General features: G+C 38.0%; 3 protein-coding genes across 5 annotated transcripts in view; all 3 read left to right on the forward strand.

The window, feature by feature from the left end:
* LOC122350689 (ephrin type-B receptor 3-like) overlaps positions 1-22,171 on the forward strand; it is a 202,765-nt gene that overhangs the window by 87,427 nt on the left and 93,167 nt on the right. The window lies entirely within an intron of this gene.
* On the forward strand, positions 699-7,096 carry arl6 (ADP-ribosylation factor-like 6). Of its 2 annotated transcripts, none has more exons than XM_043247356.1 (8): positions 699-795; positions 1,975-2,120; positions 2,240-2,301; positions 2,382-2,450; positions 2,556-2,650; positions 3,076-3,205; positions 5,307-5,362; positions 5,889-7,096. In XM_043247356.1, the coding sequence occupies exons 2-8, from the start codon at positions 1,998-2,000 to the stop codon at positions 5,912-5,914; spliced, it is 561 nt and encodes a 186-aa protein (XP_043103291.1). In that variant the 5' UTR covers positions 699-795; positions 1,975-1,997; the 3' UTR covers positions 5,915-7,096. The 2 variants fall into 2 exon arrangements, with proteins under 2 accessions (XP_043103291.1, XP_043103300.1); XM_043247365.1 differs by having other exon boundaries at positions 779-916.
* Positions 10,248-21,659, forward strand: slc5a7a (solute carrier family 5 member 7a). Of its 2 annotated transcripts, XM_043247337.1 has the most exons (9): positions 10,248-10,556; positions 10,743-10,993; positions 11,869-11,982; positions 12,078-12,233; positions 12,332-12,480; positions 13,123-13,272; positions 13,587-13,740; positions 15,286-15,503; positions 16,420-21,659. In XM_043247337.1, the coding sequence occupies exons 2-9, from the start codon at positions 10,810-10,812 to the stop codon at positions 17,071-17,073; spliced, it is 1,779 nt and encodes a 592-aa protein (XP_043103272.1). In that variant the 5' UTR covers positions 10,248-10,556; positions 10,743-10,809; the 3' UTR covers positions 17,074-21,659. The 2 variants fall into 2 exon arrangements, with proteins under 2 accessions (XP_043103272.1, XP_043103277.1); XM_043247342.1 differs by lacking the exon at positions 10,743-10,993 and having other exon boundaries at positions 10,542-10,675.

Here is a 22,171-nt window from a genome sequence, read left to right on the forward strand (position 1 = left end):
GAATGGGTGCCGTCGGATAGTCGCGTCCTTGGATAGTCTTCCAGGAGTTATTATGTCTGAATCATATATACAGAGATTGAGCAACATTTACTAGCACAAACAGACCAAAAATTATTTGAGATTTGATTAATCATCGCAAAGTGTGATCAGCTTGAAAATGTGAAACTATTGCTGTAATCACAGACCTTACTGACTTCGAAAGTCATACCTATTTATTCTATATCAGAAGAATTGTAATTGTAATTTTCTAGGCTCTTTTTTTTATCATAAGAAATCTCGTTTTCTAAATAGCAAATATGCACAATTAAATAATATTTTTGAACTTAAACATGATTTTCACTGACACTGCCAGGCACAGGGAAATTTCACACTGAATTTCTGAGCGTTCAGATTAACGTTATTTTAAATTAGAATAATTCGTAACATCAGATTTTTATCGTTTGAGATTTAATGCCTGGGTATTAGACGAAGTTAAAACTGAATGATAAAGGTATTTTAAGGGGGCATAGGGCTGTTTTAATCAAAAGGGGAAAAGCAAAACCTACCCTGTGACATAAGAAATGCCAAAAGATGAAGACATTTTTGAAAGTTGCGTTTAAAAAAAATCGCATGCTTCGAAAATCATGAAACTAATGTGCGTTTTCTGGAAATATATATATATATATTTCACGCAAAGCTGCAGTTCTGCCTTCGCCCGTGCGGTGGCGCGCTTGAGGTAAACGGGAAGAGAGAGCAGGCGTCATCGGTCTCCTAGCAGCGGTGTGTGGGAGAGTTTTAGGCTTTCCAGGACGCCAGGTAAGTGTGCTTGCGTCTCTCCATCTGCACTGGGCGTGTATAAATGGGGCTTATTCGTGCGAAATCACATTTAACCGAAACACAGACAACGTACAACTTGAGCAGAGTCGGAGCAGTTGAAGTAAGAAAGGTTTTTTTTCCGCGTAGAGCAGACTTAAAGAGCGGGTTAGCCGACAAGCTAGCCGTCACCTGCAACGAATATGAAAACAGCGACCTTAGCTTAGCAGAAATAGTCAGCCGCGGGGATGTGGACGTATTTTAGCGTTTAACAGAACAAGCGGCGGAAAGGGACGCGTTTGGGTTATTTTAGCAGCCTCGAGTATGTGAAGCGCTAGCCCTGTGCTAATGAGCTCAGAGGATTACAGGCTGTTCCCGTAGATTACGCTTTTACGGGTGTGCGCGTGTTTCTGACCAACGACACTTAAACGCTTTACAGCGCCGCTATCTCTGCTGTCATTGAACTTACTTACTGATTGATAGACGAACGCACGAGTAACTAAAGCTAATTGAAAATATGCTTTTCATGCTGGCTTAATGTTACTGTAGTCCAAAAATGTACACAACAGGTGGGTGTTTTCTTTAAACCAAAGCATGCAAGTACCGCTGTGTGTTTACAGGTTCAGGTACAAGCTGCAAATCATAACGTTTATTTTATTATTAAAACAACGAGTTAGTGTTGTTGTTAAGCCGTTTACAATATGAAAACGCTTGTAGATGTGCATATGGATATTAAATATGCAAACCCTAAATTAAATAGGTACACAAATACAAATAAGAAATTAAAATGCAATAAATAATACGTAAAAAAACGATAATATGTTATAGTAACAGCATGGGTTTAAGCAGTCCTCTGCATCTCTTTGTATATGTATATTCATCAAGGATGCATTAAATGCACTGTTTATGAAGTGAAAAAATATTTCAAACCAGTGGTGGTCACAGAAATATTAACGCTATAGCATAGAGTAATTGTCTCACAACTCTCAAAAAAATTTGAAGATATTAGTATTTTGTTTGTTTATGTGTGTTTTTGAACAACAGAGAAACGCTCCCCTCCGTTGGTGCCTTACGCTGACTGTAAAAAAAGACGTTTCTTTGGTCCCAAATTGTTTGTCATCCTCCGCATGCATCTAATGAATAATCTAACGGAGCTTGTCTTTTAATGCGATCTCTTTCCAGAAGCGTCCCATCCAAACAGGCAAATGGGGCTTTTTGACAAGCTTGCGGGGTGGCTGGGCCTGAAGAAGAAGGAAGTGAACGTGCTCTGTTTAGGTCTAGACAACAGTGGAAAAACTACCATCATCAACCAGCTAAAGCCATCCAATGTACGTGTGAATCCGAATGTAAAATGCTTTGCTTCTCACCTATTCGTTTTTGTATATTTATTTGATTTTCCGTTTTGTGAATGAGCTCCAGTTTGTGATATTGCACTTGCCCCTTGCAGGCTCAGGCTCAAGACATTGTCCCGACTATAGGTTTCAGCATAGAGAAGTTTAAGACCTCAAGGTGAATATCTGAAAGCATTAAAAATTCGTAGTGTCTGAGAGCCATTTGTCCCTCTCAAATTATCCCTGTTTTGTCCACAGTCTTTCTTTCACAGTGTTTGACATGTCGGGGCAGGGCAGATACAGAAATCTGTGGGAGCACTATTACAAGTGAGTTTCTCTGATATAGGCTTATCTGATTAAGTTTATTAAGCTAATGGAGTGCTATCGCCTACTTTGGAATCGATCTCTGCTTTTATTCCTTGTTGTTTTCAGGGAGGGTCAGGCCATCATATTTGTGATTGACAGTGGTGATAAACTAAGAATGGTGGTGGCCAAAGAAGAATTGGATACCCTTTTGAATCACCCTGGTACGTCTCCGTTTGAATCGTTTTAAGTTCAATTTAATTTAAAGGAATAGTTCACCGAAAAATGAACAAATGTGCTCACCCACAGGCCTTCCAAGATGTTAATGAGTTTGTTCTTTCATGGGAACAGATTTGGATGAATTTAGCATTACATCTCTTTCTAAACCCGCTGGATCTTTAGCGGAGAATGGGTGCCGTCAGAAACTGATAAACGCATCGCAGTAATCCGCATGACTCCAGTTGGTCTGTTAACGTGTTGTGAAGCAGAAAGCTGCACGGTAGTAAGAAACCAACTCCTCTATGTCTTGGTTGGCCAGAGGAGGAGTACATTTTTAGCAATTCTTAGTTTTTGGATGAATTCCCTTTGAAAGCACCCTAGTGTTCATACGGTATGTGTTTTTTTTTTTTTTTCCCCCGGGCATGCTTAGATGTTAAACACAGAAGGATACCTATACTCTTTTTCGCCAACAAGATGGACCTCAGGGATGCACTGTCAGCGGTGAAGGTCTCCCAGCTCTTGTGTCTGGAAAGCATTAAGGACAAACCGTGGCACATCTGGTAAGAAAATGATTTTTTTTTTTGTTAGATTGTGGTGTTCTTTAATTGAAATAATTTGCATAATTAAAAGGAAATGTAAAATGCGTGTGTCCACAAGAAGTTTTTGCAAGCTCACGAGTTTCAGTTTCCAGTTGCGTCACCTAAATGAGCTAAATGAGTTAAATGTAGCCTAATAAATATTGCATTCATGTTTAAACAGTAAAATATGTTTTAAGAACTGTGTTTTAGGAAAATAAAGGCATTTTAGACAAAGTAAGAAGTATCAAAATAAAAAAAATCTGTTCAAATTGATATATGATTTATTGGAATCCGACAAAAATGACTGAGCTACTGCCGCTTGAAGGACACAGACTAATGCACACGCTTTGTAAATGTCAGTCAGTGCGATTTGTTTTAATGGGTTTGAAAATCTTTCATTTGTTTGAACTGACCGATGTCATGAATATTCACAAAACTGTAATAAAGATTATTTTAGACGTTTTAGACTATTTTGGAGCACTGTGATCACTAGAAGAGGGTTTAATTCATTTTTTGTAAAAACCTCAAATTCATTTTTTTCACTTATGTGAAAAGAAATTATTAATCTCAGAAATTCTGATGGTGAATCAAAGTTTTTATAGTCCTTAGTTAGGTTAGATGCCATACTGAATTCAACAGGAATAAAAACAAGGTTGTTACAGATAGGCTTGCAGTCTTTACAGTGGTGTGTGTTAAAGATCCTAAATCACATATTTTTCACTACTGCAAGTTTTGAACACACTGTACAATCCTTAGAACGCTCTGTACTTTAATTCCTCATAACCTCATTTTTATTCTGGTTAAGGGGAAGCACTACCCTGACTAAGCTCTATTTGTCAAGATGTAGACAAAATATTAGAACTTAAAGTGCTGCCAAAAAATTATGAAATTAACCTTTCATGCACAGTTTTAAGTGAATGAAAAACATCCTGCAAAGTTTACAATCTGAAAGTGCACATTGTATAATATTGTCTCTCAAAAGAAAGAGTCAACTCTGAATCATTGATCATATATATATATATATATATATATATATATATATATATATATATATATATATATATATATATATGTACATATATATATATATATATATGTATATATGTATATATATATATATGTATATATATATATATATATATATATATATATATATATATATATATATATATATATATATATATATATATATATATATATGTATATAATTATTATACTGGTTCACATTCATTCTTGCCATTTAAAATGAGCTGTTTCCCCAGTATCGGCTGCGCACAAAGCAGCACTGCCATCACAAACACTACTTTGTCAGGCATAGTCATGATGAAATGGAAATAAAATCTACTAAATTGGACCAATCACCACATATTAGCAAATAAGGTACAAATCAATGCATATTAGAAGACAATGAAAGTGTTTTTGACCTTGCATGCATGTCAACTAAAACCAATATATGAACCTTTCATAATCCATAATGGGCCACTTTAAAATAAACATGGTTTATATAAGAGAAATAATTATAATGCAGAAGGCAGTGCATTAAGAGGAGTTTTACTTACAGTACTCAACAAATGTCATAATAAATGAGGAAAAGCGTTACACACTGCATTGACAAGCATTCCTATCCAGAAGGAATTAGATTTTTCAGAGTAACCCTGAGCTAGCCAGGGTAGCCAATTTACTTTTTGATTTTTACAAAGGTTGCATGAGACATGTTCAATTCAGATGTTAATAACACAATCACAATATACATCTGGGACAAATTTGCTTAATCTCCTCAGGGTAAACCTGTCCTGTCTAAATAATGTCAAAGAGGTGTGTGTGTGTGTGTGTGTGAGGACACTGCCAATGTCCCCATAATTCAAAAGACTTAAACATATGTATCTAAAAATGCATAACATTTCCTGTAAGGGCTAGATTTAGTTGTAGGGCAATAGCACATGAAGTTTGTACAGTATAAAAACCATTACACCTATGAAAACAGATGTGTTTTTAGAAATCATGCTAATCCTAGATCTTTGAACGGTGTTGTGCGTGTGTGTAATACACATACAGTGTATTAAATTCATATATTAAATTACAGTGCAAGTGATGCAGTGAAAGGCGAGGGTCTTCAGGAGGGGGTAGACTGGCTGCAAGGTAAATACACCTATTCCATGTTTTGTGCATCTATTTTCCTGTTTCTATAGAGATGAGCTAAAATTATTTTTAGTAAGGGTGCCAAAAAATGTATACACTACATAAACCGTTCAAGGCTTTTATATTGTTGTGTTTTATTTCACCCATAGAACAAATTGCACAGTAAGTATTGGAGTTTAAGTTCCCAGATGTGTCCTTGCTTGCAGTTACATTTAACTGTTAGAACTCATTTTTGGGCTGTATTTTATTCCCGCGCCAATTTATACTTCATTTCGGACCTTACAGAAAAAATTCAAAAGCAAATAATCTTGTTATGATACAGTCCAAAATTATTTCAGATCCCCTATTTATTCTTGTTGTTGTTTGAGGTGCATTTGAGTAAATCAGTAACTGTAAAATGTAGTCTACAGACTCTGTTCTCCTCTACCCAGTGTTTTAGTTTAAGATCTTACCTTTTATCTGAAAATGCACCAAAATGCGTAATGATTTAAGTCCGCGTTTGGTTTTTTTCCCCTTTCATTAACAGATCAAATCAGAGTGATGAAAACGTAAAACCCTCCTGAGATATAAAAACAGCCACGTCACCAGCTGCAATGGCGGAGCCACGCGGAAAAGATCTTCACCTTTTGTGCTGAGGTTAAAATCAATTAGGTTTGTAGTGTAATAAAATATCTGGCTTTGATTATGGCCCTGTTTGCACTAGGTAGATGAGGGGTGTCCGAACTCAGAGTTTAGATGCAACCCTAATTAAACACACGTGATCCAGCTGATCAAGTACTTCAGACATGCGTAGTGTATGTGTTTTAGCAGGGTTCAATCTAAACTCTGCAGGACACCGGCCCTCCAGGACCGAGTTTGGACACCCCTGAGGTAGATGAACATCTGTCTCAACTGTTCTAATCACACGCGGTCAGTCCAGACTTTTATTTTATTTAATCCGATTTCAGAAGTTTAACATGTTAGCCCAATAATTGATTGACAGATTCTCTGTTGTCCAGGAAGCATAAGAACGCATTCAAATCAAAATGAAAACTTCAATTTAGCCATGTACATTTGCCTCCAAATGAGTAAGATCAAAAGCACTTTTGATCACCTGGACTGTAATGCTAAAATGATTTGTGAATGTGTATTTGATCTTGATGAACACACACACACTACACTTAGGTCTTGGTGAATTACACTACACTTCTTGGCTGCCAATGCTGTAATGTATATCTTTTGAGAAACTCACTGTAACAGGTTTCTCAGAAAGCAGAGCACAAGGACTAATTTTCTATCTTAGCTATGTTTTTGATTGGATAGAAAACAAGCAGTGTGCATTCCATTGCTTTGAAATGTCATACCGGTCAAGCTTGTTACTGTAGCGATACACAGTAGTGCTGTTTAGTCATTATTTTGCTATGATTTACTTTTCCGTGCATTGTATGCATGTTGCCTCTGAAACATTACGACATCTCAAACGGTCACAAAGGAAATGTTCATCTTTGCTCTGGAGTTATTTATTTTCCTTAACCATTTTGTTTTAAAAGCACATGTTGCTGCATTTTTGTCTTGTGTTTTGATCAAGACAAAGTGCATTTTCACGTATTAAATTATTTTATAAACCAACCATTTCGCTGATTTTCAGCTCTTTTTTTCCAGGCAGTTTTATTCATTAGTAAGAGATCTTGTAATAGAATGTTTAACAAATAAACTAAGTCTGTGTCTGCATGAAGGCTATCTCTGTACAGTATATGTCTCTCTCTCTGTGTGGTTTTTAATAGTCGATGCCGAAGTATGGCACACAGCTTCATCCTTCTTTCTCTTTAAATGATGAGTGTGGCCAGAGCTCTTTGACCAGCTGTTATTGGGCGGCTGAACCATGGCCATGGTTATAGTTGTGGAAAATCCAATGCCCTTGCTCATTAAGACCACAACATCAGCACGGTCATATAGGCTACTGAAAATGGCAGAATCTCATCTAATCATAGTGCCATCTGCCGTTTTTATGGAATCATGCTCATTTTATGTTTTTTTTTTTTTTTTCCAGCCGCTGAGATACTTAGCGCTGCCAAGACTACACTGTGCTGTCTTTTGAGACGTCAGCTGGAGCTTCGTCTCATTTAATTATGTGTTTATTTAAGCGTTATCATCGGAACAACTGCACAAATACCACTCTGATATTGCTGTGGTTCACTATATCCAAAGAGCTCCATACATTTTAGTATTGCTATTTGCTTTGATTATTTTATTTTTTTTTCTCCGTCAAAGAAATTAGTTCCAAACAAAACCAAAGCAGGATCTGCGCTGCATTATATTGTATGGCTTAAAATAATTTTTCTTTTATGCCAAAAGTTCTTAAAATATTACAGAAAGTAAAGGTCATGGTCCATTAAGATATTTTGCTAATGTTTTTTTTTTGTTTTGTTTTTTTCTTGGTAATATGCATTGCTGCAAAGAACTTCATTTGCACAACTTTAAAGGCGATTTTCTCAGTTATTAGTTATTTTTGGTATCTGTACCTGTTACACTTGTATTCAGCACTTTCACTTTTTGCATAAATTAAAATACAGGTTAGTTTTGAGTGGTAGCTATTGCAAAGTAATGCCATTTAAACGAACTCGCTCTCCTAGCATTGCCAACCAGTGCGCTTTTCTTTGAAAGACATTAAGACTTTTTACATTTGCGTTTCACAGAAACGATGCACCTCTGGTCTGACTTAAAAGTAAAGAGCTGATGATTTTAATTTCTGGGCGGACTGTCCCTTTTAATCTAACGGCGCGCGGAGGGGGGAAAAAAGAAGCTGTATTTCCATCTCCCGTCTGGTACCAGTGAAGCGGCAGCACTAGAGACAGACCGTGCAGATCCCCGAGAAGAAGTGACAGCAGATATAAAACACAGAGGAGACTCCGAGTCAGAGCGGCTCGTTTAGCCATGCGTAACAGACCCCGCAGCTTCTAAGTGCCCGCTGCTCGCCTCTTACCATCTCCCTCCTTTTGTAAATACCCGAGAAAGACTGTTTTTCCTCTACTGCTCCCTGAGCATAAGTGTAGTTTCTTTTACGCCCGACAGTTACACAGTCCACCTGAAACGCAGCCACCGCGTGCAAGAAAAGGGCCGCTGCTCGGTTCTTCTTCCGCCTCTAGATGGCAGCGACACTCTGTTCTGTGATTCACCACCGAAAGACAACAGGTAGTTAAACAGGAGATGAAACGTAAACGGTGTTCATTATAATTAAGATATTAATTTCGCTTCCCATAATTATTTTTATTAGAAATAATTTTGCTTTTTTTTTTTATCACAAACGCGTGACCCGAGTTGAATCACGCGGCGCGTGCGAGCTTGGTTCAAACGCGTGTCTTTAAATCGAGTGTTTGTTATTATCTTTACTAACAGTTTTGTCAATTCCGCTGTTTATTTGTCCACGAAAAATTGGGGGAAAAAAGCGCGTGTTTATCTTTTAGTGACACACTTCAAAGAACACGAAACAGATGTGAAGTGAGCTCATTAGCTGAGCGAAATCTGCGCGCCGTGACTGATCCCGTGCACCGAGGGATCTAGAAGAAAACATCAGGAAACGACACTTTACTTCAAGTGATTCCAGATAAACACGAAAAAATGTAAAAAGAAATAAAATACCTAGTCATTCTCCTACTGGACTTTTTATCAACCTTTATTCTCCTATCGTTTTCAAACGGACAGATATCTTATTGGTTCTGTTGGTTTTTAGAACATGTGCCAGAAAAAGACACATTTGCTGTTGAGAAACTGTTGAGGGATCTTGACCAAGCCTTTTCTAAACTACAAAGAACTGCAACATCTGTACGGGAGCATGCTCGAACCCGTCTGCTTATAATTGGGACTCGCTCGGCAGGCTGTCAAAATGTTACCAGCTAAATTAGTCGACTTGTCTGAGTATACCTAGAATATATATCTGGCTTCCGTTAAATTGGTTCGTCTGGAGAGTTGCATTTTGCCTTTTAAGGTAGATAACAGATTCTTTTTTTTTTTTAGGAAATTGGTTACATATCAGGATAGCCCGTTTATACACCTCCGCGCGTAATTCAACTCAGACCTGTCGAGCTTAAAGAGAAGCAATTAACGGCCAAAAAGAAAAGTCTGAAGTTCTGCAGATTCAGGCGGGAAGCATGTCTCGGCAAGCATGTAATGTCCAGTGCCTTCTAGAAGCACCTACCCCTGCTTATGAGCCTGAAGCAGATTCGTATCTATCACTGATGTGTATATATAAGTTATGTTTGTTTGATTGGAAAGCTGATCCAGGATCAGGAAGCATGAAGAAGAGGTTTTGAAATCTATTAGATGTTACATTTCTTGATCTGCTAGGACCTTCACCTTCCAAGTCTTCATCCGCGTTGAATCTGGTACGGTGTCCAACCTGATTTTGAAATACCTCTCGCCTGAGTTTACATTCTATTCATTGCGTAGTTCAATTAACTTTTCTCTCGTTGAATTGAAGACGATTAACAGGTAGCTCGCTAACTTCAACACACAGGACGGTTTCAAATCTTAGCCACTGGGCGGCAGAACGTCAGAGAAATCCAATGAACTATCCACTAAAACACTCCCGCGTTTCTCGATTACCGGAATGATTTAGTTAAACCTCCCGTTTGTTTGTTAATAAGACACGGGCTGCGAACTCTCTTACAGACAAAATAAACGAAGGTGGTTTAATTGATTGTTTTGCTTTTAGACTCTGTGTTTGCGTAAAGCGTGTAAAATGAAAACCCATCGTCGCGTCGGATTGCTCTCCTGTTCGTTTGACCAGACTAGTGCAGCCTAGTGTTTCCAGCCCACTCTCGAGTTCGGGGTGACTGGGTGGCGTCCTCAGCACTCTGGACAGCGCCCGCACTTTCTGCTTCAACTCACACAGGCTGCCATGAAACACCAGTCAAGAGAAACATGAACGGAAGCTATATGTTCCGCCGCTCTTGATTTACAGCTGTTTCCCCCCCAGCCTGGCGATTTTCAGTTGACTGGATCACCTCCAGTGACGCGCGGCTCATTTGCGCGATCTGACATCTTTATTCATAAATAGCCCCCATTCAGATCTCTCTGACGTTCATCTTCCCTCTGACGAAACCTGCTCCTATAAGATTCACAGTAAGTTTGGCTGTACGCCGCTCTTCTCCTGACGAGACACTTGGGCTCTTTTTTTTTGCGCTGTTGGTGGCAGTTGAGCGGCTGATTCACAAAGGTGAGACACTTTTATCGTTTTTTTTTTTGTTTTTTTTTTTTGCCCCACCTTTGATCACGAAACGTTAAAAAGCACGAAGTGACTGAGAGATTCTAAACAGGCGGTTGAAATCATCTGAAGTAAGTTGAATTCTAGCAGCACAGCAGACTGACAGATTGGTTTTTCTTGTCTCTCGTGCCTGTTCAGGTCTCTTTTCCTCAGGTCTCGATGAGTTTCGGTTCTTTAGAGGTACAACGACTTTAGCAGAGAGAAGATGAACATCCATGTGGAGGGGTTGGTGGCGATTGTCATCTTCTACTTGCTGATCCTTGTAGTGGGAATCTGGGCAGCATGGAAAAACAAGAACTCCGGCGTGGTGGAGGGAGCCGATCGCAGCGAGACCATTATGGTCGGAGGAAGGGATATAGGATTATTTGTCGGCGCTTTTACCATGACTGGTGAGTTTCAGAGAGAACTACAGAAAGCTGCGTTGTACTGTGTGCGTGTGTGATATAGCGAATGGCTGCTTATTTTTACGTCTTTAGAGATTTACTTATCTAGCAGTATATTGCCTGTATATATAAAAAAAACTTAAGTCATTATTAGATGTATCTTGATGTCTTTCTGTTAGAGGTGCGAAATGAATAATTGTTGAACAAGTAAACCTTCAATCGTTTATTTTTAAAAAAAAAAACAAACCCTTATGTAAAAATAATAAATTCTAAAATCTATAATAAAATTATAGACACATACTAAATTATGTAGGCCTAAATTATATATAATTTTATTTTAATTATGTGGTATTATACCTAATTTCTGTGATTTAAAACATGAAATGGTTCTATATGATTATTTACGTTTTCTTCTTCTTCTTCTTCATCTTCATCTTCTTGTTTTTCTCCTTTTATTTCCCCATGCACGTATTGTATACACTGGTACTACTTATTTAATAATTGATGTTACTAATTATGTTATTTTTCCACACACACAACCACAACTATTTATTACACTTTTCAATTTGACATAAAAATCAATTTGTTAACATGACTTTAAAACATCAGCTAACATTAACAATGAGCGATATATTTCTTACAGAATTGAATTGATTTCACTGATGTTAAAGTGCATTAACTAATCTTACCAGATGAAAATTAGATAATTAATTATTTTTTTATTAACTTGAATTAATAATGAACAATGATTTTACAGCATTTTTTAACCTTAACTTTACCAGCGTTGTTAATTTTAAAAAAAAAGAAGAGGTTATAGATATGCAAGGCATATTGTTTCACGACGAGTCAGTCTGAATATTCCTGTCTCATTGTCGTTGCAGCAACGTGGGTCGGAGGGGGTTATATCAACGGCACAGCGGAGAATGTTTATCTTCCCGGGTACGGCTTGGCATGGGCACAGGCTCCCTTTGGATACGCGCTCAGCCTTGTTTTGGGTACGTTGCGTGCATGCACAGCTTTGATGGAAACCTATCAGAAGTGTTAAAGTTACCAGAAAGTATCAAACATGTCATTTCTGATTCACTTCAAGGTGGCCTTTTCTTTGCTAAACCCATGCGCTCCCGGGGTTACGTCACCATGCTTGACCCCTTCCAGCAACTGTATGGAAAAAGGATGGGTGGTCTGCTATTCATCCCCGCACTAATGGGGGAAATGTTCTGGTCAGCCGCCATCTTATCTGCCCTTGGTAAGCAAAGACAGGGAATCCTTTCTTTGTTGTATTAGGACCTAGTCTATACACACTGAAGCACAGCTTTAATTGAGCGTACTTTGTTTGCGTCACAGGGGCCACGTTGAGTGTGATCGTTGACATCGACATCAATATGTCGGTGATTATTTCGGCTCTTATTGCCATTTTCTACACGCTGGTGGGAGGACTGTATTCGGTGGCCTACACCGATGTTGTCCAGCTCTTCTGCATTTTTTTAGGACTGGTAAGACTTCACGGAAGCGCACGAGGTTTCATTTTCCCCTTAACTGATGTCTGCGCGTCTTCGGAAGCACGATTCATCAAAGTGGCTGTTTGCTCTGCGGTTTTGACAGTAACAGCTCATCAAGCACCCTTCATAGATACAAGCCATAGCAAGAAAGAACCCAAAAGAAGAAAACAAATATTCGTATTAATGGCCTTTAATTAATTATTTTTGTGGTAACGCTTCACTTTAAGACGTCCTTGTTACACACGTTACATGCTATTATAATAAAAATCAATTCTGCATAGTTACATGCAAGTAAGCCTAAGCCAAATCCCAATTCTGTATAGTAAGTACATGTAGATAATTATATTATATTAATTAGCATTGAATGTGTAATTTCCCTTTACCAGGAATACCTTAAAACAAAGTGTATTTTTTATTTATTATTTCGTTAATAATGTTATTATTAATTGAACAGAATCCATATAGAAATGTAACATACATTTTCTGAAAAGTAATATTTATTGAAAATGTTTAATGCTCAAAATCTACTTGCCTGTTTTTCAGTAGCACCTGCTACAAACTGAGTACTACAATGTTATTAAAATGTTATATATGGTCTGTTACATGGTAATAGAGCATAATATGCTCTCTTTACAGTGGGTGAGCGTCCCTTTTGCGCTCTCAAACCCAGCTGTGTCTGACATCGGAGTGACAGCAGTGAAGCAGCTCCATGCTAATCAGACCGCATGGCTTGGAAAGATAGAAAGCCTTGACAAATGGATGTGGGCTGACAACTTCTGCCTTCTGGTGAGCGGACAACCCACTGTAGCATGATGGGATGGAGACACAATGATTTTTTTGCCAATGGAGAATTGTTGATTCTGAAGGGCCAAACCTAATTTCTCACTTTAGTGAACAATGCAATCATTCGTAGGGAGGAAAACTAAATAAGACCCAAGGGTGAATAAAGTGTAATACTGGTCTAGTCAGGTCACTCTCCTCCTGTAGGTTGCCATATTTAGATAAGCTTCAATATTATGGAGTTATAATGCGCTGTCGACGTTATATGGCTGTATCGTGGTGTCTGCTGTCTGTTTTCACAATGATGTTTCTGTTTCTAGATGTTGGGGGGGATTCCCTGGCAGGTCTATTTTCAAAGGGTTCTTTCTGCCTCTTCAGCTACCTATGCTCAAGTCCTCTCCTTCCTGGCTGCCTTTGGTTGTATCATCATGGCTATTCCCTCCGTCCTGATCGGAGCCATAGGGGCTTCCACAGGTAAGACAAAACTCTGTTGGAAGCCTGACACTTGCTGACACAACAAATCTGAATAACGCTTACATTTTACGCATTATAATGATAACAGTGAATAGTGTTAATTACATGAAACTAACCCTTGACTGAACAGCCGAACATTGCAGCATTTATTTTTTTAGAATTTATCAGTGCACATAAAAAATAAAATTAAAATATGCCCTTGAAAACTTGAAGAACAGTCTGATGACGTCTGCGCTTTCGTGAGGGCAGGACAAGAAATCCTCCTCTCTTATGTATAGTGTTAGTTTTGTATCATTGATATACTTTTGTAGTTTTCTCTGTTTTGCTTTTTTTTTTTTTTTTTAGCTTTGATTTTCCGTTTTTATTTAATTTCTCTATTAAGTCTGTACAGGTTTTATAAATGTTGACTTCAGTTTTAGTTATTTTACATCAGCTTAAATGTAGTAATGAGAAGTGTTTAAAACAATTAAGCTTTATGTTGTAGTCTTTTTAGTTAAAATTACAATACAATTCAAACTGGGATAAACCACAAATGTTTTGGTGGTGTTAGTTTTGTTAATTATGATAATTAATCAATTGCTGTCGCAAATGATCATTTTCATAAGATCAGCAATTAGGAAACGACAACAATCCAGTCAGTTCCAATCAGATTTAAATCAAGTCCTGCATTTTTTATTTCTTTTATTTTATTTTTGTGCCCTTGGATAGATGTATCAATAGGTAGCTGCAACTTCATTTCCTGCAGACTTTACAAGAAAAAAATAATTTACGATTTATAGGCTATATGAACTTACTGTTAGATCTGTTTGAGTGCAAAAAAAAGCAAAAGCTCACTGTTTTAGAAATAAAACTTCCTAATATGGCAAGTTTACAAAAGTGATCCTAATTATACACTAATTATGTTGTATTTTCCCTTCATACCCTCACCCTGAATAATTATTCACTGCTCAGCCGAATTAAAAATGTTCATCAAAGCATTTTTCACATTGTTTCCTGTATAACCACATTTCCTTGTCCTAAAGCCTAACACCATTTTCCCTTTGAGAGTGTACTGTATTTAGTATATACTGACAGTAATTCTAATTATGTAATCACTTATTTCTGATTATTAGAGAAGAGTCTGATTTGCTCTGGTGTGTTGTGGGAGGTGTTCTCCAGGCTGTATCAGCCCCGGGTGGAAACCATGTTCCCTTCAGATCACTAAAGAAACGAGTAAATAACAACAGCTGGTCTCCCTCATCCATTATTAACAGATTATCCGTTTAACGATGTGAACCCTGTAAATATTACATCTGAGGGAGGCACACAGCACCCAGAATTAATCAACAGACTTTCAGCATCAAAGACACAGCCAGTCACTTATTACTTATCTTATTGGGAATAACAGTCTAATCAAGCGAGGCTTGTTGCTTTTGGATTGCGAGTAAAAAGAATCTGAAACTGAATGTTTCATTTAACATGTATTTGATTCATGTGTGATGCAAAAAAAGTCATCATTTATGCTGGTTATTACACGGTATGTAGAAAGTGTGTTCTGCTGCGCAGATTGGAACCAGACAACCTATGGGCCGATTCCTCCCATGCAGAGGGACCAGTCTGACATGATCCTACCCATCGTACTACAGCACCTGTGCCCCGCCTATATCTCCTTTTTTGGTCTGGGGGCAGTTTCTGCTGCAGTGATGTCATCCGCTGACTCATCTATCCTGTCGGCCAGCTCCATGTTCGCTAGGAACATCTACCAGCTCGCTTTCCGGCAATCGGTGAGAGACAGTCTAATTGAATTCGCTGCAAAAAAAAAAGTAAAAACATATTTTCCCGTACGATTTTGAATCAAAATGCATTTCTTCGAGAAGAAGCTACATCTATCAAAATAAAGTGCGTTTGCACTTCGTAAAAAAAAAAAAAAAGCTGCAGTAAGAAAAAAAAACTTCATCCAAAAGTTTATTTTTCGTACCACACTAGCAGAATCTTTTTTTTAATTGATTTAGCAGTTTTTACCTGTATTTTGTTTTGTTACTCTTTATTTTAAAGGCTTGTTACAGTGTAATTATACATTTAGGTACTGAGTCATATTCATTACCTAAATGTACTTTCTATATGGCTAGGGTTTGGACTATAATAACAATTTCTTGTTATTATAATAGTAAGTATGTGTAACAAGGACACCTTAATGTAAAGTGTTACTATTTTGTTTTAGGTTAAAGGTTAAAAGTAAACTGAAGTTACTAAAATTAAATTCTGCCAAGTAGCAGATTGATTTAACAGCGTTTGAGCATTTGTACTGGAAAACATGACAAAAATACTAAGCAAGAAAACCTTTTTCTCTCTTTCGGAAAACAACGATAGAAATGCATAGTAATCTACGGATAAAGTCATAATAATAATAAGTCCGATAATAACAATAATCAGTCATCATACTTGCATAAATGTCATTCAAGGACTGTATGACTCTCATTCTTCTGTGAAACACAAAAGAAGATATTTGGCAGAATGTCTCAGCTGTTGTTAATGAGTCAATGGCATCCAAAACAACCTTTGAACTTGAAAAAAAGTGGGTGTCCGTTTTTTTCAAAACCTGCAAACTTAATCTAAAAGAAATTTTAGATTGTTTTCATCGTATCTTGCATCATTTTATTTTCTCTCTAATTCGTATCTCATTTTTGTACTGATTTCAAGGCCTCCGACCGTGAGATCGTGTGGGTCATGCGGATCACTATTTTTGTGTTTGGGGCCCTAGCGACGGCCATGGCTCTCCTGACCGGGACCGTCTATGGTTTATGGTACCTGAGCTCTGACCTGGTCTACGTCATTATCTTCCCCCAACTCCTCTGCGTTCTTTTCATCCGTGGCACAAACACCTACGGCTCGGTGGCTGGATACATCTTTGGCATGATCCTGCGAATTGGTGGAGGCGAACCATATCTCAAACTGCCTCCGTTCATCTACTACCCCGGATGGACCATTGAAGAGAAGGTCCATCATGTGACCAGAGAGGTGGAATACTTGGTGTTGCAGAGGTTTCCCTTTAAGACAGCTTCCATGCTGGCCTCCTTCCTAAGCAATGTGGCTTTCTCATACCTGTTTAAGTACCTGTTTGAGAGTGGCACTTTGTCGGCTAAATATGATTTCTTGGATGCAGTGGTGGCCAAGCACAGCGCCGAAATAATGGACAAGACCACTCTGGTGAACAAGAACATCATTGGGCTGAATGAAATGGCCCCGGTCAAACCAAGACTTAGTGTTACTTTAGCTGCTACCTTCACCAGGAAGGAAACCCTGACCGAGGAGGAGGACTCCAGCCCGGAGTCACCAAGTCATGAGAATGAGTAGAGATGTGTTCGACTTTGAGAAGACTATGTGAAGGACAAGGCTTCACCCAATAAGTAAAGAAATATCAGATTTTATCTATATACTTAATTCACTCCACACTCTGGAATTTCCATTAATCCTTTCAAAATGGGAATGGGACAGCAACAGAAAATCAATCAAAAAGGCAAAGACAGAAGAAAACAGCTGTTGAGTAATATTAGGGAAAAAACTTGATGGTGTTAGTTACCCTGAGAAGCTCTTCGACTCCTGTCGGTATGTACAAACCCTGAGTGACTCTCCTTTCCCTTCTAAAGAAAATCTTGAGATACTGTGATAATCCTTGGGAAATAATCATATTAAAAGGTTAGTTCACTCAAAGATGTTCTGTCATCATTCGCTCAACCTGAATGACGTAGAACACATAGAGAAAAATGTCTCTTTTTTTTATCCATACAGTCAAAGTCAATAGATAACATGCTTCCAAAACAGTAGCTGAAACACTGGAAGGTTGAAGGATGACAGAATGTCCATTTTTAGTGAATTACCCATTTAATTTCCCAAATCTGGACATAGATCGGTCCAAATTTGAAAAGAAAAAAAAATGTAACACAGTGATTATACTATATCCGATTATAGCTATACATTAATAAATAATAGGTGTAAGTTCATGTATCATGCCATTACTTACGTCGAACTCCCATGATAGATATTAGTGCAGATTATCCTATCGTCATATCATAAAAATCAAATGTAGCTAAACAGTTATAAGCTGTTTCATAAGTATGTAATTATATAACAAGTGACGTGCTTCCCATCTACAAACTACCTTTAACAACTGTGACATAAGTGCACATGTGGCAAATGTCTTTTTCATGTTCATAGTGCAATATTAAGAAGGAAAACAAAGAACATGGAAAATATACAGTATATAATCTTGTAATCGCCTTAACTAGCTACATTGATTAGATGGGGGTGATTGGACATTATGCAAACCCGGTTCGTCACTTTGTTGTACTTGAAAATGAATGTAGCTGCAAATGATTTGCCAGATGTAACAACCTCCGGGGTCCGTGCTGTGTTATTTTTTGTGGTTTGCAAAGTCATGCGTATGTCAAAAGAAGTCATTGTACCTGGTTCCAGGATGAGCCAGCTGCTGTGTTATTTTGTTGGCTTTAGCGATACAGAAATCTGTGTGATGTGTGTATTTATATTCCAATGAATATAACTGTCTAGTATTCCGCTAAAATGTAAAGTGACACTTTATCGTTCTGTATATACATATACATATATATTTGAATGAGTTGGAGCCAGCTACACAAATCTATATTTATTTATTAATTGTGGCCTACAGATTAAACATAGGATCAAAGTTAATAAATTTTATTGTTAAGACTTTCATAGTTGTGTATTATTCGAAAATAAGACTTTTCCACAAAAACTGCATGCAATTCAGCATTTTCCATTTTGTTTAAATTTGTGAAAACTTAACGGAGTGCGTTTGTGGATTCATTTTGTTCCCGTTTCTGATAGCAATCCCATTTCCCAAGTCTTATACCATTCCGCAAGCCCGAAATGGCGACTGCTGTATAGGGCCAGTTACGAAAATCGCGTGTCTGAAAACGTGACAATTTATGACGTTAACTCTCTTCAACTTCCAATGTCACAGTTGAGAGGCGGCACTCTAAAAATAGCCAGTACGTTATTTACATTAAGTGCTCTGCTCGTCTCAGTGGGGCGGGGCAGGGGGGTAGTTGGGTGAAAAAGGCGGAGGGAAGTGAAGATGGGGGTTGGGCCGGGCATCTTATGCGTCTTTTCATAGACTGCGTCAATGTCTTGGGGGTGGCCGATGACGCTGTTCTTGCCCCACCCAACCATGTCCCGAGCTTGTCCTCCATTTTGTCCTTGCTGTCCAAAATTTAATCCCATTACATCGTTTGTGGCTGGATATGCCAGAGATCCCATTCACAAAAGAACAGCGAAGAGCACTTGTGGTGATTAATAATCACCGCAATGGGGCGGTACTCTTAGCTTTGCCAAAAGTCAAGCCATTTTTATCCTTCCAACTGAGGAGGCGTCTGCGTCCATCTGAGGTGTCTGGAAAAACCTCAACGACAATGTACTCGCCAAAGAGTACAGTTTGAACACTTTTCACGGTTAGAAATTCAGTTGTCGGTGCTCGCTTGGGACGTTCGTTTTAGCCTTCTTCGTATGTGGGCGGTCTCTGGTATTCTTGGTGAGCACGTCTCTGCTCACAAATCAGTAATGAAATGCTTGAGGTTCAAGAATCTCAGCTGAAATATGGTGCATCTAATTGAATCAGCCTAAGTGAGGGACATTTGTCCTCTCTCATGGTTCAATCGATCAAATCTCCCACAACAACGGTTAGGAGCACAGCCTGTGACGGAAGCTATAGCAGGCAGCGTTCATCACTCCCGTCATTATTTATTTGAACAATTTCCTTTAGTGTAAATCAGTAACGGATATAGATCATGTAGTCTTTTATTAGTACTGCTTAAATGAATGAGAAAACAACCTCAACAAGCACACAGCTTCAAAAACCCCAAATGTGCTATAGTAGGAATTTATTTTTATTTCTATTCTTCTTTAAGTGGCTACATGGACCTCTTCTGCAGCCTTTGCTGTACCTCTATTAAAGGCAGAGTCTTCATGTATCTGTCAAGAAATCATCTGCCTATTGAAGGAGGCAGGTGTAATTAGATTGGCTCTCATTAAACCTGAGGGAATAATTGGGCATGCTGGGAAATATAGTTTTGGGCTTTACCAGAAAACAGCAGGTATAATGTAATGAGAAAGATAGCCTACAGACTAAGTGAAATAATACTTTCCTGATTTTTATATATTTATTTATTTTGTACTAAAAGAAAATGTACTATATTTTGTGTTTAAGTAAAAATAAAACATTTGGCCTCTATTTTAAACTGTGTCATTATTACATGTTACATTGTAATAAGTCAATTATGTATTATTACTAGCAGCTAATCCTAAATTAAGTCCTATAGCAGGTATACTGTGTGCTATTAATTAATATTACTAATTTGTGTAATTATATTGTAACAAGTACAACTTACAATAAAGCGTAAGCAACAAATGCTGTGTCTAATTGAAAAAAAAACTTATTGGCCATTTGCATCACAAAAATGTTACTTATTTTTATTATATTTGCCTAAAAGCAAAACATGTTTGAATATTTTACACACTATTTATGTGCAACTGGGAGCAGGTGATGATGATGTCCCTTGGAACCAATTTTTAAAAATCTGAAAATTTACATCAAGACGTGCGTAAATCAATGAAATGTGTTATTATCTGTTATGATCAGGTTTCACTGGAGAAATGTGATGTTTCATCAATGAAACGTGTGTTTGTATATTAAAAAAAAGCGGAAAATTGAACCCTAAATATTCTTTTTTGCCTTTGAAGAGCAGCTTGTTGAGAATCTTTCAAAGTAATTTGTAATTGGCCATAATATGACTGTTTGTAGAGTAACATCTCACAATATTTACTCCCTGAAGATCTGGAGTGTCATCATAAAACGTTTTGCACGGGTGCATCTTATTCCCTCAGACCAAACATCCTTCTTTTTCCCACTCGCTCCTGCTCGTTTCCGACAGCAAAGTCATCTGTGGTGACAAGGAACCTTTTTTTTTTGACATGGGACGACTAGAACAAGTGACCCTGAGGGCACATCAGTATCAGACATGACTGTCAGCAGTAGAAGCATCTGCTTCGTGTCCTGCCGGCTGTATACTGCAACATTTAAAACAAGAGCTAGGTTTGGCAAGTGGGTTTGCTCTTGGAAAGTCAGTCTGTATCATTAGCTTTCCAATAGTCTTGCTCTCTCAGCCGGTGCATTCAGATCAATTTAAACAGGTTGATGTCCCTAAAAAGCTAGTATATGTGATTGTTTTGAAAGATCGATATCTGAAAGAACAGCTATGAATTTAAAGGACCCAGAGGAGGAATACAGACATTAAAATGTATTACTCCTCAGGGATCACTTTATTGACTTATACTTCCCTTCTCTTCCTCCATGTCTCGCTGTCTCTCAAATCTCTGCCGACCAAACTGTTGTATGATAAAAACCTGTCACAACCTCTTCCGCTGTCATCCTGATGACGCAGTTTCTTAGCTTTTCACTACAATCCTCCCAGCTGACAATCACATGGGACTGTCATACATGACTTGTGTTATATAAAACACCAACAAAAAAGACACAGCCACTCTTTCACCAACCACAAACCCTGAGGCAAAGTCCCAAAACCCTTTATTTCCACTCTCAGGCACACTCTTACAACGTCTGTTCAAAATGTTGCTGGCGTAACACCGACAATGTCTTAAAAAAACGTATTTAAATGCTTTGTTGTCATAAAAAACAGAAATCATGGCGGACAGCCTATTCATTCCTGCCTGTTTCTTTGGAAATGTTTGTAGATAAGAAGATATTTAGTCAACATCCAACGGGTTTTTGAAGAAAATGTAGGGTCTCGTTATTGGTAGCCATATAAACATTCAACACATGTTTAATGATCACACAATATGTATTAAGTGGTTATTCATATATGTTAATATGCATGACTGTAATGGTAGGAGAAAGCAATGTAGATGTTGTGAGAAAAACTAATAAAGTTTTACAGTACTACGACCATGTTTCTCACCTCCACCATATTTATGGCTCGGAAGCTCAGGTATCAAAAATATCTCCGGGTTTCCCAGTTGTAAATAAGACTAGGGAAGCCATTCGTGTCCAATTTTGGACAATATTTATGATAATGCCGATAACACGTGAAGGCAATCCTGCTTCAACACACCTGTCTGTCTTAAGTAGCCTTGAACACATTGATGGACTGGTTTAGGTCTATGTGATTAGGGTTGAAGCTCTCTAGGAGCAGAGTTGGAGACCACCAATAATGAATTTTTTGTTGATGGCATTTTACTACAAGACTCAAAATGGGCTGTTTTGTTATCTTTGTGTTATCTTATCTAATTGTTAGCCAAATTGGTCAGACGTTACGAGACAAGTAGGTGGTGCTGAGTGCAACTACTCATGTGCCCTCAATTCATTTCAAGTTTGGTCTTTCAATGCGGAGATATAGCCTCG

Source organism: Puntigrus tetrazona, chromosome 1 (genome assembly GCF_018831695.1).
Source record: "Puntigrus tetrazona isolate hp1 chromosome 1, ASM1883169v1, whole genome shotgun sequence".
Classification (NCBI taxonomy): domain Eukaryota; kingdom Metazoa; phylum Chordata; class Actinopteri; order Cypriniformes; family Cyprinidae; genus Puntigrus; species Puntigrus tetrazona.

Excerpts from the sequence above, each read along its gene's own strand:
- arl6 (XM_043247356.1), top strand. The coding sequence starts at position 1,998 with ATGGGGCTTTTTGACAAGCTTGCGGGGTGGCTGGGCCTGAAGAAGAAG. Across the intron at positions 3,206-5,306 it reads GACAAACCGTGGCACATCTG|TGCAAGTGATGCAGTGAAAG; the intron begins GTAAGAAAATGA and ends ATTAAATTACAG. Across the intron at positions 5,363-5,888 it reads GGGGGTAGACTGGCTGCAAG|ATCAAATCAGAGTGATGAAA; the intron begins GTAAATACACCT and ends TTTCATTAACAG.
- slc5a7a (XM_043247337.1), top strand. The coding sequence starts at position 10,810 with ATGAACATCCATGTGGAGGGGTTGGTGGCGATTGTCATCTTCTACTTG. Across the intron at positions 10,994-11,868 it reads CGGCGCTTTTACCATGACTG|CAACGTGGGTCGGAGGGGGT; the intron begins GTGAGTTTCAGA and ends TTGTCGTTGCAG. Across the intron at positions 12,481-13,122 it reads TCTGCATTTTTTTAGGACTG|TGGGTGAGCGTCCCTTTTGC; the intron begins GTAAGACTTCAC and ends CTCTCTTTACAG.